At 43.5% G+C, this 18,113-nt stretch overlaps 1 protein-coding gene across 2 annotated transcripts in view; it reads right to left on the bottom strand.

Moving 5' to 3' along the window:
- The window catches only part of FGF13 (fibroblast growth factor 13), a 119,184-nt gene extending 110,927 nt beyond the window's left edge, over positions 1 to 8,257 (bottom strand). The window contains exons 1-2 of one of the 2 annotated variants that reach the window (XM_007430284.3): positions 7,670 to 8,257; positions 2,208 to 2,448 (exon numbers count right to left, since the gene is read on the bottom strand). In XM_007430284.3, coding sequence (XP_007430346.1) covers positions 2,208 to 2,256 — 49 coding nt within the window. In that variant the 5' untranslated portion in view covers positions 2,257 to 2,448; positions 7,670 to 8,257. The remainder of the gene's footprint in view (positions 1 to 2,207; positions 2,449 to 7,669) is intronic. The other variant, XM_007430286.3, reaches the window with a different exon arrangement.
- Positions 8,258 to 18,113: the final 9,856 nt, after the last annotated feature.

The following is an 18,113-nucleotide window of genomic DNA, read 5'->3' as shown; positions in this document are numbered from 1 at the left end:
AAAAGGCACATGGGAGAAGGCATCTGAAGGAGCTTCGCGCACACATGCAAAGAACTCGTTCAGATGATATGGACATGGGCGGAGGAATAGCCAAGTATTTTAACCACACAGATTTATGCTAAACTCACACCCTCCCCGTCTATTTGGCTTTGTTTAACAAAAGCAGAAACTTGATCATTAAAAAGATGGCTTCTATGAAGCCCACTTCCACCATAAAAGGACTGAAACCCATTGCTGTTATTGTTTAGCACAATCAGTGACTGAAGAAGCCGTGCTGGTGTCCTACACACTAGAGACCTCCTGTCATCCTAGTGGAGCTGGGAATGATGAGACTTTTGATCCAACTGCTTGGTGGCCACCAGGTTGCAGAATGGCTAATACAGGGGGAACAAAGCTATTTAACCCTACCCCACCCCTTGGTTTTCAACACAACTGTGTTTATATCACAAAGCATTCTTTCTGAGGCCCTGATTTATCTGGGAGGGGGGGGCATTCGTTCATCCACCCTGTCCTGTATCTGCCAAGACATTTAGGTTTATGCTCAGTATAGAGTCATCGTGGAACTGATGAGGATTTATGTGGAAGATCAAACATTTAACACAGACTCTTATTACTTTGCAGCATCATAAGAAAGGAGGGAGAAATTCTTGGTGTGTTAAATTCACAGAAGGGGTGACAATAGAAACCTTGCGCCAACCTAGCGGAGGTGGGAAGATCATGTGGAAAGCCTCTTTAGCTGCTGTCTGCCCCCCTCCACCTTTGAAAAGGGGAGGGGACCTTCCAGCATCTGGATTTTGCCTGGCCTTTTCCCCTGGACAAATCCAGAGGTAGCCAGACAGAGGCGTGAGAGTCTAGCGTTATGGAGCTGCCACTGGGAACCATCCATTCTACAAGTCTCCCTCCTCTTCCTCCTCCTCCTCCTCCTCCCTCCTTCTGTCTCCATGGCAATTGTTGCCCAGTTTATATATTCAGAAGCAAGTCAGTCCACTGCATGGGAAAATATTTGCTGGGGGGTAGAGAAGCGGGTGAGTGAGAAAGCCGGGGCAAAGCATTGCATGCCCTCTCCCTATTCAATGGGCATTCTGAATCCTAGGAAGATTTTATGCCCCAGCTTTCTGCAGACACTGCCGCCGATGCAGTGCCCAGAACCTGAAGCCCACATGTTGTCACAACATAGAAAACCAAGTTGCAATCTTGGGGGTGCAGCTTCTGTTCCCTGTTGGCACATCACCTCCCCATCCGCTGCAGCTTGAGCAAAGGAGCCCACCCCATCATCTTCAGGCGATCCTAAGATCCTCCTCTATTGTTTCTCCTTGATCAGAGAGCCCATCGACTGGTGGCTGGGATGGTCAATGGGCTTTGAAGCTGTGCATGTAAAGATGCCCTTGCACAAGCTTCAGGGGAAGGTGGGAGGTGAGGTGCCCTCCTTTCTAACCCTATCAGATGTCTTCAGGTGTCTAGCAGGTGGAAGTACGACAGTCAAGAGATGCAGGAACACTTCCAACTTTGGCCAAGGGGTGCAGATGTTCCCTGCCAAGCCTGGCTCCTTCTACCCAACCCGAAAAAACAGCATTGTCTCTTTTTAAAAAAATAACCATAGCTCTCTTGCTTCCCCCCCCCCCCCCATATGCTACACTATAAAACCCTCTTGGGTTCCTTGCAAAGGCCCCCAAAGCGGGCTTTCGTTTCTGTTCTCACACACCCCTCCTGGTGATGGGGAAGGTCTGAACCCACAGTCGTGCAACAAGACAGCGAGTGGAACACACACCATGCTTGAACACACACAAAAGGGAAGTACGAGGGAAGACACTGCAGTATTATAGGAGGTCTCTCTTTTATGGGGGTGGGGTGGGGGGTAAATGGGTTAGCCTCCCCTCCCCTCTTCCCAGGGCTGGGATGGAGAGGGCGGTGGGGGTGGAGGGAAGGAGAAGGTAGAAGGGCTGGCAAACCCCAAATGCCAAAGGTTGAGGAGGGGGTGGAAAGGGGGTGGGTGGGCTGTGGGGCGATACATGCCAGTTCTCCCCATCCATTCTTCCCCTTCTTCCACCCGCAAAGGTCAGCAAGCAAGTGAAAATGTAAAGAGAAGAGGTTTGGGGAGAGCAGAAGGGCCATTTAGACAATGGAGGGTTGTGGGGGTGGACGGGGAAGGGGGAGAAAGAAGGTTGGAAAGAATGTGAGGGAAGGCTCCCCAAAGCTCAGACCCTTACCTTTAGAAGCATCTTTTTCTTCCTTTGGCTTGATCACCTTCCCGCTCATAGATCCCAGTTTGGTTGTAAAAATCCCCCCAGGATCCCGCGTGGCCAAGCTAACCAGATTTCCAAGAAACCAGGGAATAAGAGAGATGGATGGCTGGGTTTTTCCTTTCGTTCTTTAGTCCTTTTTTCTTTGTTGTTGCTCTTTTTCTTCTTTCGTAGATAAGGGGGAGGAGGGTTGAAGAGGAGGGAAATCCTAGAAGGGGGGGGAGTGGGGAATAAATCAAGGATCAAAAAGAGACTTGACTGGCTGGCTGGCTCCTTCGGTAGCTGGTGCAGGAGAATGCGCTCAATGCCACTAAAGCTTGTAGGATTTGGGAACTGCTGCTGGGGGGGGGGGGGGCTGGCTGGCTTCTTCCCACCCCCTCCCCTCCTAGGAAGGATGAAGGGGGGCCAAAGAAGGCTTTTTCCTGCACATCTGCAAGATTTGCTCTTCTCTTTCCCCTTTGGCTGGGAGATTTGCAGGAGACAAAAACTGGATCTTAACCCCTCTCCTCCCCCCCACCCTTTTGCTGGCAGAAATTCTCTTTCTCCTCCCCACCTTTCCCAGGAACCAGCAAAGAAGGAGTGGGGAACCGCCACTCTTGCAAGCTGAGCTTTGGCCCATGCACCCACCCTCAAATGCTTCTGGTAGGCATGACACACCCCTCTCTTTTGGCCCCACTTCAACAAAAAAGGTTGGATGGTCTGGGAAGACAGTGTGGCAGACATCTGGCTGGCATTGCCTTGCCAAGTTTGTTCCCCCTCCCCTTTTGAAAGACTAAAGAAGGGCCCCAGGAGAAAGCGGGGGGGGGGGATTGCACTCCAAGGGAGAAGACTTCCAGGGTTTCCAAATCAGGAATCTCAAGGAAGGACCAGAGGAGATGTTGGGCCCAAGCAGTTCTAGTTCTCCACGTGAGGCAAGTAGACCTAACTGTTGGGACCCAGAGCAAAGGAGATTATAGCCTCAAAGAAGAAAGGAAATGGTGTAAGAAATCCTTCCTGATGCAATCTGAGGAATGAAGGAAGAGGGACAAAGGATCAAAAAAGACCACCAGTGACACCACCATCTAAATAATAAATTAGATGGACAGGTGGGAAGAAGCGAATGAACAATGTGCATTTTTATCCTCCATCCTTCCCTTCATGGGAGTAAAGAAAATGCACAGACGCATCCATGTCATTCCCCTGGCAACAATATGCTATCGTCTTCCCCCAGGATGTCTTCCAATGTCCTGGTCTAGAGTTGTGAGATGTTCTGATGGTTTCCCATCCAAGTACAACCAACTCAGTTTAATTCTTCCAAATCAGCCAAGGGTAGCTAGGCCTTCACACCCCATGAATATCAACTTGAAAGATTTCCAAGGGTTGTAGGGAAAGAAACTCTGTTCCCCTCTGTCTGTCCTCCAGTAACTTAGTGGGATGAAGAGTTTTATCTTAGTCTTTCCCATTCATCCAATGAGAAAGGGACAGTTCTGATTCTCCTAAGATTAGGGGATATCCTAAATTATTTTCAAGGGCAGAGGGTGCAAGGCTTTCTGGACTGAGTGGGGTGATGTGCCCTTCAACGATATGCTGGAAGCCACGTGCTCAAAAGGGACAGCTGAGGCTAGGGGGGAAAACAACAACTGATTTCATTTGGCTGGGTGCTGAATTAAAATTAAATATAGTTAATATAACTCCTCTTGAGTTGTGTATTTAATAGCTTTTTCTACAATGTGGGAAGATTTTTGGAGGCCTCCAAAGATCACACCTGAGGCTTTGAGGGCTGCACTATGGCTTTTGATGGTCCACCTCTGTTTCAGGGAAGGTCCCCTTGTCCATCTGGACTTTTGGGAAACCTGATCTGAAGCTGTGGACCTGCGGTGCCTACAGATCAGCACATACGTGTACCCCCTCCTTCTCTCTTCCTCCAGTTGCAAGCTTGGTTTTGTGGGTAAATATCATATGTCAACATCCATATGTCAGGAATAACCTGACACCCTTCCTAGGGTTTCTTCTAGACTAGGAAAATGAGCCATAAGATTCTGCCTTTCTTCATGCTGACATTTTGAAAATGTGGACTTCGACTTTTTAGCCTTGGGAGCCCAGTTTGGTTCATTAAGCCTGGAGGCACAACTTGAAATTTAGCCAAAACTACAAACTTACAAAACCAATAAAGTGTTTCTTTTCTAGACCTAAAACCTTCCCTAGAAAGGAAGATTGTGAGGTTGTAGAGAAGAGATATTTCCCTCATGTAGAAGAGTGATGGGAAAATGCCTCTTTTAAGATAGCACTTGCTTCTCCATCTGATAACTCTGTTGCATGATCTCCATGCTATCATGGATTGAGAGTTGGTTGTTTGGAATTGGATATGTTGTGGAAAACATATCCTTTGCCTTCACGTGCAGTGTGAACCAGGACATCACATTCCTTCAAGGATTTTGCCAAAAGATGATGGTACAACTTTAACAATGGCTCAAAAAATGGGAGGTGGGGATTTCTCAAAAGGGATAGCAACTCTCCAGAGCAAGTACCTCATCTAAGTAAATCCAACCATCCTTCATGGAAGACTTCAAAAGTGTCTTCTAGATGTACAAACTTCAATTCCTAGAACTCCACACTACAGTGAATTCTCATAGTTGAAGTCCACATGTTTGGAGGACTACTGGGAAAGCTGTGCTGAGGCCCACCATGTACTTATTTATTCACACATTACATTTCCAGAACACCCCACCACCACAGTCCTCTGGGTTCAAAAAGAGTGCAAGGATACTACAATTACTGGGTAGACTTTTTAGATTCCTTCAAGCTACCAAATACGATGTGTACAAACTCAGGAGAGGGAGTAATCCCAAACTGGATGCAAGTAAACAGAGTCTTTCTTTAAGGGTTATTGCTTAAAAGTTTATTGGCTAAAAAGACAGATTTGCACACTTTTAAGTCAAGGAGCACCAGCTCTTTAAGAGTGCCTGATGTTAAGATGACAGGTGCATTCCCAGATGATGTCACTCTTCTACTGCCCAATCAGAGCTAAGGGTTTCTCAGATAGAATTTAATGAGCAAAAAATATTCCCCATCTGAATTGTCAAGCTTGGTGGCAGTTAATTCACTTTTCAAAATTCACTGCAGTTGCAGGAAAATACATTGGTAGGGCTAGCACAAGTCTTTTCTCTGAGTTGTGTAACCTTTTGAGGTGCCCCCAAATGTTTCTGTTTTTAGAAAACTGTGTCCCTCTGCTATGGTTGAAGGACTAATTTAGGACATGGTCTGAATCTGGTGAACTCCAGAAGCTGGACTGGATTGTGGTGGAATCCATAATCCCCAGCTAACATAGTGATGCAGCTACTTTGTTGAAACTCATAAGTTTTGTAGGATACCCTGGCAAGACTGTTTTAAGATACAACTACGGTGACTATAAAAGAGAAACATTTTGAAAAGGTTTACATAGGGGAGTTCTGGTGTGTTTATTCATTGGTTTAATTATTTTAGCTGCTTTTCATAAAATAGCTTAGAACTCTGAGTGTATCAGAAGGAAAAAAAAATAGAGATGGAAGAATACAGTGAAATTGGTGAAGTGGAAAGGTCTATCTCGATACCAGTTGGCTATATCGATGTATATATTTTTAGAAGTACAGATAATAAGCATTTATAAAAGAGATTAGCATTCCTTGCAGCATAAGCACTCCGGTTCACCTTGTAAAGGCCTCCCCCACCTATGGAACAGGAACTAACTATTGGGGCAACTTTGGTTCACTATCAAGATGAAACAGGAACCAACTAATTATCCAGCTGAAGTTGGCTGAGAATTCTGAGTTACAGTCCAAACTCACTGGAAAGGGGAAAAGGTATCAAATGTAATCTAATATATGGATATCCTTGTGGTGGGGAATCCCTACAGCCCTCCACTATTTGCTTAAGAATAATTGACAAAGACTTTCTTGAGTGAACCAGAGAGAAAGGATGAAGGGTACAGACTTGACTCGATTGCTGTTCCTTTTTAGACTTTCACTGCTGTATATTTTAAGGGTGGTTTTGTATAGTTTTATGACTGGCAGTGACCAATTACATTATCAGTGCAGTTGTTTCGTGATGCATCTTCTGTGTATGTCACTATGAATACTTTTGGAAGAAAAATAATGTAAAAATAACAACACTAAATTAAATGGCCATTTTATTTTTTACTTGAGTAAATAATGACCTCACTCTTCCCCTTAGAGCCTGTCTTCCTTCCTTCCTTCCTTCCTTCCTTCCTTCCTTCCTTCCTTCCTTCCTTCCTTCCTTCCTTCCTTCCTTCCTTCCTTCCTTCCTTCCTTCCTCCCCTCCCTCCCCCCCAACTTTTCAAAACACAATGTTGAATCTGGCTCCAAGCTGCCTTAACACTGGCTGTAATTCAACTGTCTTGTGATCTAAATAATCATACTGAGTTTCAAGAAGAGACATTATACCCTGTAAATTATACAGGAATGAAAAGTCAAGAGTTTGTGCCACTCAGCTTGTTATGGCTAAGTATTTCCCTTAATCATTCCATCACTGACATTTCAGTACCTAAATGTGGCTAAGCATGTCTTTGTCCATGAGGACCTGTTGAATGGTCCCAGCACAGATGCATTGAGAGGAAAGATACCAAGCCAAAGAACCAACTTTTCATTTAGCAGTCAGAACTCTTGAATAACCAGAAGCTGCCTAGGGCAGTTGTGAGGATAGGATTAGTTGGAGGGGATCCTAAACCAGAGACAGAAGGGAGTTTAAAAATACAAGAAAACAAGTATGTTGTTATGGTTTTAAGCTTAATTTACTCTTCAAAGGATATAGGACAGCTAAGATGGGTCTTTCTTGCTTAACTGGCAAGTCCAAATCTCAAGTCCAGGAAGAATGCAAGAAATGTTTCTGGAAGGATTTATATTTTCAAGAAGTTGGGCAGAAATTCTCAAAATCTAGCCAAAAGGGTGTCAAGAAACAGGTCTTTGGTTTACTCAACAAACTCTCATCTTCTCATTGCTGGCTATTCTCTAGTTTTGCACAGTTTTCCAATTTGGTCATGTATTATTTTTACTGCCTAAGCGGGGTTATTGTTGACAAACACGGTAGGACTGTGGCTGTTGCCTTGGGAAAATGGAGGTACAAGGAGGTTAAATATTTGTAAGAAAGAACTAAAGAAGATGGGTTGGTACTCCTTCTTTTGAAAAGAAAAGTATCATTTCTGCATTAAGGGAAAAAGATGAAGGGACCAAGACGTTGATAAAAGAGGTTTCATAAAGTCAAGTATGGAGAAAGTAGGCAGGGAGAGATCTTCCTCCCTCAGGGTGCTAAATGTCATGATTGCGCAGTGAAAATGCAACTTGAGAGTTCAATTTATGGAGCTGGCTTCCATCAGTTGAAATTACAACCACTGGACCCTTTCACAGAATAAGAGCATGTACAATTCCCCCACCCTCTCAATTATTACAGCTGCCTACCTTAATCAGAGAAAGATGCAAGCTGAAAATTTAGAGGCTATTCTTGTGCCCAAAGACCACAGTATTCTTCAGAAAAATCTCAGATGAATCCATTCCGTGCTTCTTTCTCGCTCTCCGTCCATAAGTGCAAAAAACGTCAATCCTGGTCCTTAGAAATCTACCCCTCCTGGCTTCACCTTAGGCTTGGGGTGCAGAAAATAATCCAGGGAAACACACAGTTTTCCAAATCAGTAGGCCACCGAGAAGAGCAATGTGACGGAAGCCTTGTCCTCTTCCCCAACGGGGTGAAGGATTGGGGCCCAATCTGGAGACCTGCTGGTCCCAGGCAAAGAACTGGCAAGTCACAGGGTGCCTCCTCTTGCTATTTTTAGTGAAACAGAATTCTCCAGGCTGTTTTGATTCCCAGAGTTGTGCTGCCAGAAGGTGCCCGAGAAAGCAGCTGTAACCAGCTCGTTTTACAGCTTCAAGGCAACCTCTTCAGGCACTCGGAGTACGCTGGGGAGATACCGACAGGAAAAGAAAGACAAACCCCAGGCATTTTTTTTAGATGCTAGTCACTGGGGTTCTCACTTATAAAATTATTATCCAGAGATTTATGCCCTATCTTTCCTCTAGGACAGTGTTTCTCAACCTTGGCCACTTGAAGATGGGTGGACTTCAACTCCCAGCTGCAGAAGGGCACCACCTTCTAAATTCAGCCTTCTGAACCTCTAAAAAATGTGAAACTCTACATAGCTTCTGCCTGGACCTGTGTTTCTCAACCTTGGCAGCTTGAAGATGGGTGGACTTCAACTCCCAGAATTCCCCAGCCAGCCTTGCTGGCTGGGGAATTCTGGGAGTTGAAGTCCACCCATCTTCAAGCAGCCAAGGTTGAGAAACACAGGTCTAGGAGTTCAAAGGAGTGTAAAGAGCTCTCCAAACTCCAATTTTATCCCACTTTAACCCTAACCCTAACCCTAGTCTCCTAGAACCCTTTCGAAATGTTTCACGCGGTTCCCAGTAAAAGGACTTTTCTCTCCTGCAGTTAATAAATTGCTACACAACTACTCCATATGTCTCATTATTATCTCTTTTTCATTACAACATTCCCTGCTGCTGTTCTAACAAAATATTTAAAAGATTGAGAAAGTACCGGCTGGTGCAGGCAAGGCAGAGCCATTTAAATCCCCTTGAATTTTTTAGGAACTGATAAATCAAGCGAAAATCTGCCAGTATACATGATACATAGAAATACGGTTCTGTTGTGTTTTTTAAGCAACCATAATTCTCTGAAAGCTAAGTGTGGGGTAAACATATTTACATTTTTTTTTCTTTTTATTGTAAGGTTATAAATCTTGATGGATTGTATGATTTCAATACTGTAACCTTTGTAAACTATAATGAGAATTTTTTAACATTCTATTTAGAGAGTTTAATGTATTGAAAATAGAAAAAATAAAAAGTTCTATCAGTAGTAACTGCAATGTGGGATGGCAACATTACCAGCGTAACATTATTTGCGTTTTCATCCAAAGCTGAGTACAACATTAAAAAAAAGAACCACTGCGAATTGCATCAACGTATTAGTTATATGATAACAGTTTCAGTCTTGCACTGATTACTTAACATTAAGATCTCCTGGTCCTCACAATATTGTACGTAATCACAACAGGACCCTGTTTAAACACAATGAATTCCCTTTCATTGTACAATATGCATGCATTAATCTTGTGCAATTTTTTTTCCAGGAAGACTGAATGGTGACATATTTGTATTTTTTCCCCCCATTTGGGTGGGACTAATGACCCCCCACTTAGCTCGAAAGGTCTAGTGGTGTTTGAACTGTACAAGAGAGTTAGGCAAAAAATATGGGGAAACTGCCTGTGACGATTGCGTTTCAAAGAGAAGGTTACGTTTGCATGGAAAGACACAGCACCTGAGATTAGGTTTCATTCCTGATAGCAGAAATGCATAGATGTTTCTAGCTTTTAAACGCAAGAAAGAAAGAAAAAGAAAAGAAGTAAATGGGAAACTGATAAATAGACACAATTTCCCACCTGTGGTCTACAGGGGCATTAGAAGGCTTGGACTGAAAATGTAGAGAAGTTTTCCCAATCCAGCAACTTCTAGGCGTGTTGCATAGCAATTCCTTGCTTCCCAACCCTATTCATCAGGGTCATTCATTGTGTAAACTGCGGATGAATTAAATTGTAGTCCAATCAAACCGGAGGGCTGAAGGTTGCAAATGACTCATGTAAGGGAAACTGGAGGGTCTGAACTTTATCACTGATTTAAAACATCTTACCCCCCACCATCCTGCATTTTTCCTGCTAGAATCTCAAAAAAGATGTCTCTAATAGGCAAGCTTTTAATTATTTTCTTTATTTGTGAGGTCTATCCATCACCACAATCCTAGCAGCTTCTAGGCAGTTTACAGACATTAAAATAACAATAATAAGTAATACTGTGACATTAAATAATCAAAACTAAGACAAATACACACACACACACACACACCCCAATGGCTTTGTTAGTCCCTCAAGGCCTTTGGGAGAAGCCAACTTTTTATTAGCCTCCAGTTGCTATTTTCTAAGATCTTATTGCACATTAAAAGAAGTTAAGTTCAAGGGAAATAAAAGAAAATGTAGCAAAATCTGTCCAACATTCCTCAGCCAGGCCTTGTCTGCAAGAGGGTTTACTTGAAACCCTCTTCTACCTTCTTGACCTCATGCTGGTCTTGGCCTAAATCAAAATTGGGTCAGGACTGGCTTCTACCCACATGCCCATATGCTGCAGAATCATCTTCCCAGGGAGGTATTGTGGCCAAAAGCTGGCTCCCTAAAGCAACCAAATCACTTTGAAGATACAACCTAATTTTATTTGCTTACATACAAGCAATAATACAGCATATACCAGACCCCCGGCAAAGCGTTGATACTTTGCTGAGCAGCTGTGAGTGAAAGCAGAACCAGTGGTTATATATACCTTTGGCCCACTTCAGTGCAAAGGCAGACATGGTGGAAATTGCAGTGTGACGTTGGAATATTTTGGATAAACCCATCCATGTCACCTTATTATTATTTATCCCTCCCTACGAGGCCGTACTATCTTTGAGATACGGTCAGTGAATAGAAATCATGTGCTTGACTGGGTCACAGGTTCCTGACTTGGGTCTTCTCTGTGTTGTCACTCAGAGTCACTTAGGTTTGTTGTGAAGGTTTTTCTTACAAGGGCACTTTCAGCATTTCATATGTATTGGGGGGGGGGCATCTCATAGGTACACCACCACAGAGGAAACTCACAAATTGGAACATGGAAAGCAAACATAGGAATGGAAAAATAAGAAATGGACAGAAGCGAAAATGGATAGGCCTGCAGGAACAAGAGAAACTGAAATCGATAAATTCACCTATCCTGAATCCATGTGGGGAACATGCAGATTAAAGTCTGAAAAGGAAGACCTGGGACATCAATCGGTTAAAAGTTTGGGACTGTTGGAAAGGATGTTGTGTGGGCCATGTCTACCTTCGACAAGCCTCCAAAACAGAGCTCTGGAAGACTGTTTCCAAAACACTCAATATTAATCTCTTAAGAATGGGAAGAAAATCTTTTTTAAATCCACAGCAGGGAAGTCCAACTTAATCTAGGCTTTACTGACCCATAATTGCTTGAGGTGTGCTAAAGAGGTCCCTGGGGCTTCTCAGTTGACAGGAACAGCCATCTTCCTTCACCCCACACAGCTGGCATTTATTCTTAGCTGTGAAGATTTAGGGAATTTGTATTACGGATTTGCTGCAACACAGTCCCTTGGCTCTTCTTAGCCTCCATGTGCTGAGCCTAAACAACCACAAACACTCTTATTTCTGAGCTAAAGGAACTCCTGCGATTCTGTAAACATTCCCTTTCCTACTCCCCACCCCAGTGGCCTTCTTTATGCATTCAGCTGTTCTGAAAAGGCCCCAAGAGTGGGATAAAAGCATTCACTGACATTGGCCATACAAGGGTGTCCTTCGGTTGTCTTGATAGCTTAGTGTGTTTCTCTTGAACATGGAGGTTCTAGGAACTTGGAGGCTCTTGAACACAGGAGATCTCTAGCTATTGCTAGAATGAGCCACCATGAATCTGTTGGCACTGGTGATAGAGGGGGTAATTTTTCCTGTTTTCTCCTTTCTGCCAAGTCTGAGGAAAGGGGTGGGAGTGTGGAGAAGTGATCTTTCTTTTAGGTAAATACAGTGTTTTCCAGGTTTGATTAGAGGTACTGAGTTCATCAACCACCTTTGCACCGTGATTGTCCCAAAGAAATTTCAAATTTCCACAGCGGTGGGTCCAATTCACTGTCTGTAACACTGTTGGCACCTTCCACTTAGCCAACACATCTAAAAATAGACGAGAGCTGCTTTAAACAAAAAACAATCTATAATCATCATTTGGGGGAGGAGAAACCTTGGGGTATCTTAAGCAAAATTTATTCCTCTTGGGTTGTATAAAAGCCATTTCAGCCCCAGGAATTTCCAAGAAACATCTCTCTGTCCCATAGGGTGGTTTTAATTCCACCTGGGTTGTCAAAGAGGATGGATTGGATGTCATGGAAACCGTGACGAGAAACCTCATTTTTCAGCGGCTGCTGTTGCTGTTATTTATTTAATTTTGATAAGCTATTTAACAACAGACAATGATGCGGGGTGGAAGTGATGTGTTGGAAAGGTGCCGGTAGCGATGCTATAAATAGCACACTGCTGATATTTAAATCTGTCTATGTATGGTAACATTTACCACCAATATCTACAAACATCATTTTCTTTAGGCCTGAGTGATGTGTAAACTCTAGGAAGCTTTTGTTTATTGGTTTTGCAATCGCCACTGGTGTCCCGCTCACCTCCACCCTGCAGTAGGGGAAAGCATTGGGGTGGATTTCAGAGCTGAGCCTGCCCAGCCAAGTTTGTGGCTGACACTCGGCAGGTTTTTGGGGAACAAAAAGGTTTTTGAAAAAGCATTGTCCAAGGTTGCTAGACCCCTGTTCAGTTAAGGAGGAGAAGACAGAGAGGAGGAGGAGGGGAAGGGGGAAGAGGAGGAGGAGGACAGTGGGAGACAAGCAATGGGGCAAGATTAGACTATAGCCAACAGATCCTGCAAAAATCACACCTGTGAGGATGGTCATAGACCTGGCAGGGCCTTTATCAGGGCCCAACTACTCCTGATGTATACAGTTCTTGATAGCCATATTCCCAAGGGGGGCTGTTCTTCTTGAGTAGCATTTTTACTCCCATGGAGAGCACCACATATGACTCTTTAGATGGTCATTTCTGCACTGGATAGGTGCCCAGGATTTCATTCTTTTTCCAAAGCACCATCCAGAGTGCCTCCCAGGAGCTCCTCTTCTTTGGAGAAGAAGTTGGTTCTTGATGGGCCTCAAACGGTTGTCCTTCAGGGCCTTCCTGATTTGGTGGATTCATTTCAAGCCTTGGAACTGAGCATTTTCTTCACCTCTTCATCCTTCTTGTCCCCTTAAAAACTTTCCCCAGAAAACTTCCAGGCTTTGCAGGGACAAGATCCCAAAACAAATCCAGAGCAGTTAATCCAGAATTTCTACTAATTAAATTCTGCATTAATGTTTGCTAATAGAGTTGGGAACTCTTACTCCCTCAAATTATTGCAAACCACTAAAGGAAAGGTGTTCCACCAACATAAATCTGGTACCCTTTGGTAAACACACAGCCAAAGAAAGGGAAGGGTAATCCAAATTTTCCATTAATAATATTTCTTGCTTGTTTGGAATATATTTCATACTGCAAAAGTATTGACAGTCAGAGATTACCAGTTACAGAGATTACATCCAAAGGCATAACAGGAAGAGCAACGGAATTCTGGATGCAAGCCAGTCAGACCTGTTTGGAGATTGGATCCAGCATTTCACAGCAGTCTTACAATGCTGAAACCTTAAAAAACGAGGACCTCAAGCAAATGTCTCTTTCTTGCTTTCCTTTCATTATGCTACGGAGGCTCACGAAGCCTGCTCTGTTGTGGCAGAAGGCTGTAGGTTTAGCGCTCAACTTTTCTCCTCTTTCTTCCCAACATCTTCCCCCGGGTATGATGGCTAAGATTTATTGGGATACAAAGAGGGGAATAAGAACGGCCTTCGCTCTACAGCTGCCCCTGTCCTGTGCTGCTTTCTAGCCCAAGGAAAATGGCGAAGCCAGTGATGTGAAGAATGTGAAGCTTTTGCTTCCTTTTCCTAAAGAAGGAGGGAGAGAGCTAAGCGCTTTTGAAAAGAGAGAGAAAGGGGGGAAAAAACAACAACGGAGGTGAATAGTTGAAAGCTGGTGTGATGGAACAATGAAGTTATCTAGCCTTCATTGCAGGCAGGAACTGTGAGAAGGGAAGGAAAAGAGGCGCCTTTGAACGTACAATGAACCCATTGCAGGAACCTGGTTTGATCAGGTCGCTCTTTCGACTAGATTTGCAGTGTTCCTTCCCTGTGAGTTTTTAATCTGTTCCTGGGCTACAGGTGTAAAAACAGACATTATATAACCTTCTTGCTGAGGCTCTTGAGACTCAAAGAAAACCCTATTAGATTTTTTTTCCTGGGGGGGGTGTCTTTAAGCAAGCTACAATCACCCACCTCCTTGCACACTAATCAGAACCAGGCTTCATCTTTATGGGAAAAAGGAAGGTTAACCTTCCTCTTCTAAGGGATGTAAAGAAGTGGTAATGTATGTGCAAACTGCATTTCCACACCCCAGTGAGAATTTCTCTCCTCCTGTCTTGCTTTTCCTTGTATTTGTGAAATGCATTCACCTTCTGTGTCTGAGGTGCTTCACCGCTTGGATGTTTTTCATTATTCAAAACTGAGCCTATGCAACTCATTTGCGCTGTAAGAGGAGCAGAAAAGCCAGAAAATGTTCCAACTCCCAGCTCATATGCCGGGCTGTGTTAGATGGGCTAGGGGCACCCAAATCTGCAAGGCATTTTCAGGATTAAGTGGAAGAGAGAAGAATTCACCTAGGGAAATGTGTTCCTCTGCCTACGGACCTTAGACTTACCGTTGAACAAATCTAGACTTGGAATATTGTGTTTATAGACCAGAGCTGGACTGTGGATAACATAGTGATGGATGTCAGAGGAAGAGGTCCAACTTTTGAGGGGTATTGGAGAAGAAAAGCAGATTTTGAAATATTGATCCATAGCAACCGGGGCAGAAGTAGATATTTAGAAGGAAATGATTTTGGACTCCAAACGGCTCCTTCAGCTCTTGACTAGAACAAACTAATTTTCTAGCACCACCAATAGAAATGGAGCTTGACCGCCTTTCGGTGAAAAACTGCTCAGAGTTTCTGAACCTGACCCAAAGAGTTTGTGGGATAAAATGAGAAGAGAATCAAGGGCAGGAACCAGAAGAAGCAGTCAAGACAATATTGTTTGGTTATTGGGGAGGATGGTGCCATCACTTGCCCTTCCTTGGACTTCAGTTTGCACCTTCCTTTTTTATTAGCTGAGGCTGCCTCTATTTTTCATGCTCACCTTGCATCAGTTTTTCATTCCAGCTCCCTTTCACTAGCACCACTATCCTACCTCAAATCTTTTCTGGGCTTGCTCTGTTTTAGCTATCAATTATCGAGACCTGAAATCAAATTATCCTGAAAGAAACCAGAAACAAATCAACAATATTGCTTGCCACTGAGAACACCTTTAGATATGCTTATATAACTAAAAATGAATCAATGAAGAAACTTATATTTGGTCTTTCAAGAACTTCTAATGGTATATTATCATTAGCATCATCTATCTATCTATCATGTATCATGTATCATGTATCATGTATCATATCTATCTATCTTTCTGTCTATAGCTATCTAGCTAGCTACTATCTATCTATCTGTCTGTCTGTCTGTCTGTCTGTCTGTCTGTCTGTGTCTGTCTGTCTGGAATAGAATTATCAAAACAAAAGCATTGATAGAGGAAGCCAATAAAAATTAGTCTCTATTTCCCTGCATTGCAGTCACTTTTCAGGGCAACAGCGACTGCAGCTACTAATCAAAGATCAGGGGATGTGTGGAAATCAACATTTCAGCTGCAAAGGCATTGATGCAGGGATAGGCATTATGGGGCAGGGTCCACGTTTGAGACCAACTCATGGTCCCTCTCCCAAACTGGCTGCCAGAGGGAAGGCTTGCTCGTTGACCACCTGGCAAGCACAATAGGCATGGCAAGGCACAACAATTTAATAATTTGGATGTTTTACCCACCCAGGTTAGTTGTAGAGTTGGGCAATCTTATAAATTTATAACTAAATCTATATATATATATAAAATAGATTACCAAGAGGAAGATTGCTCAGTCTTGATCATCTCTGTCCTTTTTCAGGGCTTGGTGCTGCCACTTGTCCTTTCTATGAAGCCCAGTGGGGACAACCTGGTGAGGGCAGAGGCAGAATAATAACAACATCAGATGGAGCAGGGAGCTCAACAGGTACCAAGAGGAATGACTGCAGGTCCATCGGTACCTACTAGAACTGCCCTGCCTCCTTGTGATCTACTGCTGATTGCTTTTTGAAAGGCTACTGCCTGGATTTATTTCCAACCCAAAACAAGAGTTAGGAAAACAGAATTATCCTGGAGGGAGGTCGAGAAGGAGAAATCACATCTCACAATTTGGTACTCTGTTGTTTGGATCCATCATGTCTCTCTTGACCTTCTGAGCAGGTCATGCTTGAAAAGCCTGCAGAGAAATGTGCTCCAGAACCAGGGGGAGATTTCCTGACACAGTATGTGTTCAGTAGAACAGGATGGAATCAGCACTGGAAGATAATTCCTTAGCCATCTGTCCATCTGTTGATGCGGCAGCAACTGAGAGAAGACATCAGGATGGAACTATCAGATTGGAAACTATCTTTAAGTTCTCTAGTCCGACCCACTGATCAGTGCAAGAATCCACCAAACCGTCCCTGACAGAAGGCCCCGTCCCATTTAGAAACCCTCAGCAAGGGGGAATCCACAACTTTCCTAGGCAGACAATCCCACTGTCTTACTCTTAGGAAAATTCCTCATCCTATTTAGCCAGTCTTGATTTCAGACTGTTGGTCTTTGTCCTGCCCTTGGTTTCAACACAGAACAATCCACTCCCTCTTGCATGTAAAATATGTAGACCACTATCCATAACTCCCTTTCGTCTTCTCTTTTATAGACTAAATGTCCCCAGTGATCTTAACTGCTCCTCATAGGTCTTGGTTTCCAGACCTCCTAGTAACTTCTGGCTTCTCTATATTTTTTTTCAAGGACCTGGATCCCAGCCTCCAAATACATTCCAACCAGCACAGAGTACAATGGAATTACAACCCCTTAGGATCCAAATGCGATGTTTTGGTTAATGCCACCCAGTCGTAAAATACATTAAAGTGTTTTTTTAACAGGTGCGAACGTTATTAGCACGCCAGCAGGATCTGCCAGCCTGATTAATTACTCATAGTATTTACTCATCTTTCAGCTGTCTTGGTATCATTTAACAAGGGAAAGGACCTCTGAATGGAGACCTTTCAAAGCTGGTTTTGCATATATTTATTTTTGTTTGGAGAGTGCTAGGCCAAGACTGCTTTAATTGAATTATTGCAAACCACAGGCTGGTAATAAACCAACCAACCAACTGAAACCATACCGAACAAACCAAATAAAACAAAACATTTTGGAGGTTGCTTTCTGGTCTAGGGGATGGTAAAAACAAGGTCTGGACTGTGAGTTCCTCTATAAATTTAATAAACAGGAAACAGACATCCCTGAATGTGGATGTGTTTTCCAAAGGCTGAACTAACTGTATACACTTGAGGTTTTGTTTTGTTAGCACCAACACCTTTAACTGCAAACAAGGACAAGATTCCCCACTTGCCACTTATATAGTCTTCTAAAGCCATTCGACCATCATTGTGCTGATAATGTACAGGCGATGACCTTGAAGAAGGTATGTGGCAACTGTTGGGAAAAAAACAAACTTAGCCCAGGAAAACAGGAAGGTGTGAGAAAGAAACTCAAGATTGTCCCACCCTGAATTTCTTTGATATAAGAGGGAAGGAAGGAGAAACAGTCAGGTTTTCAAGATTCTGTTAGTACAGCCTCTATCAGTAAAGTCAAGTCTAGTATTTTTTCTGGTCTTGGTTTCCTGACCTGGTTTACCTTGAAGGGTTGACATGTATATGAGAGATTGGGGGAAGGTGGGAAAAAGACATGTCAGCCCCACCAGGTAGACCAGACCAGGAACTCCACAGGAAGGTTAAAACTACTGTAGATTGAGATTGGCTATAAAGACAGAATCTTACAAGTCTGACTGTGCTGGACCTCCTCCCCCTTCTTATACTCAGTGAGTTAGGGAGGGGTCTGCCTGAGCCACTTCTGAACATTATCTTATTGCTCTGAACTGAAAGTATGTTTCGGTCCCTTTTGCCTAGCAATGGCTCTTGCCTGCTTCCATCAAGGTCGTC

Source organism: Python bivittatus, unplaced genomic scaffold (assembly GCF_059951505.1).
Source record: "Python bivittatus isolate LINGU-HERP-01145 unplaced genomic scaffold, Pbiv_v1 ctg000670_np1212, whole genome shotgun sequence".
Lineage (NCBI taxonomy): Eukaryota > Metazoa > Chordata > Lepidosauria > Squamata > Pythonidae > Python > Python bivittatus.
Note: the sequence above shows the minus strand (reverse complement) of the source record. Positions and strands in the feature narration are given on the sequence as shown.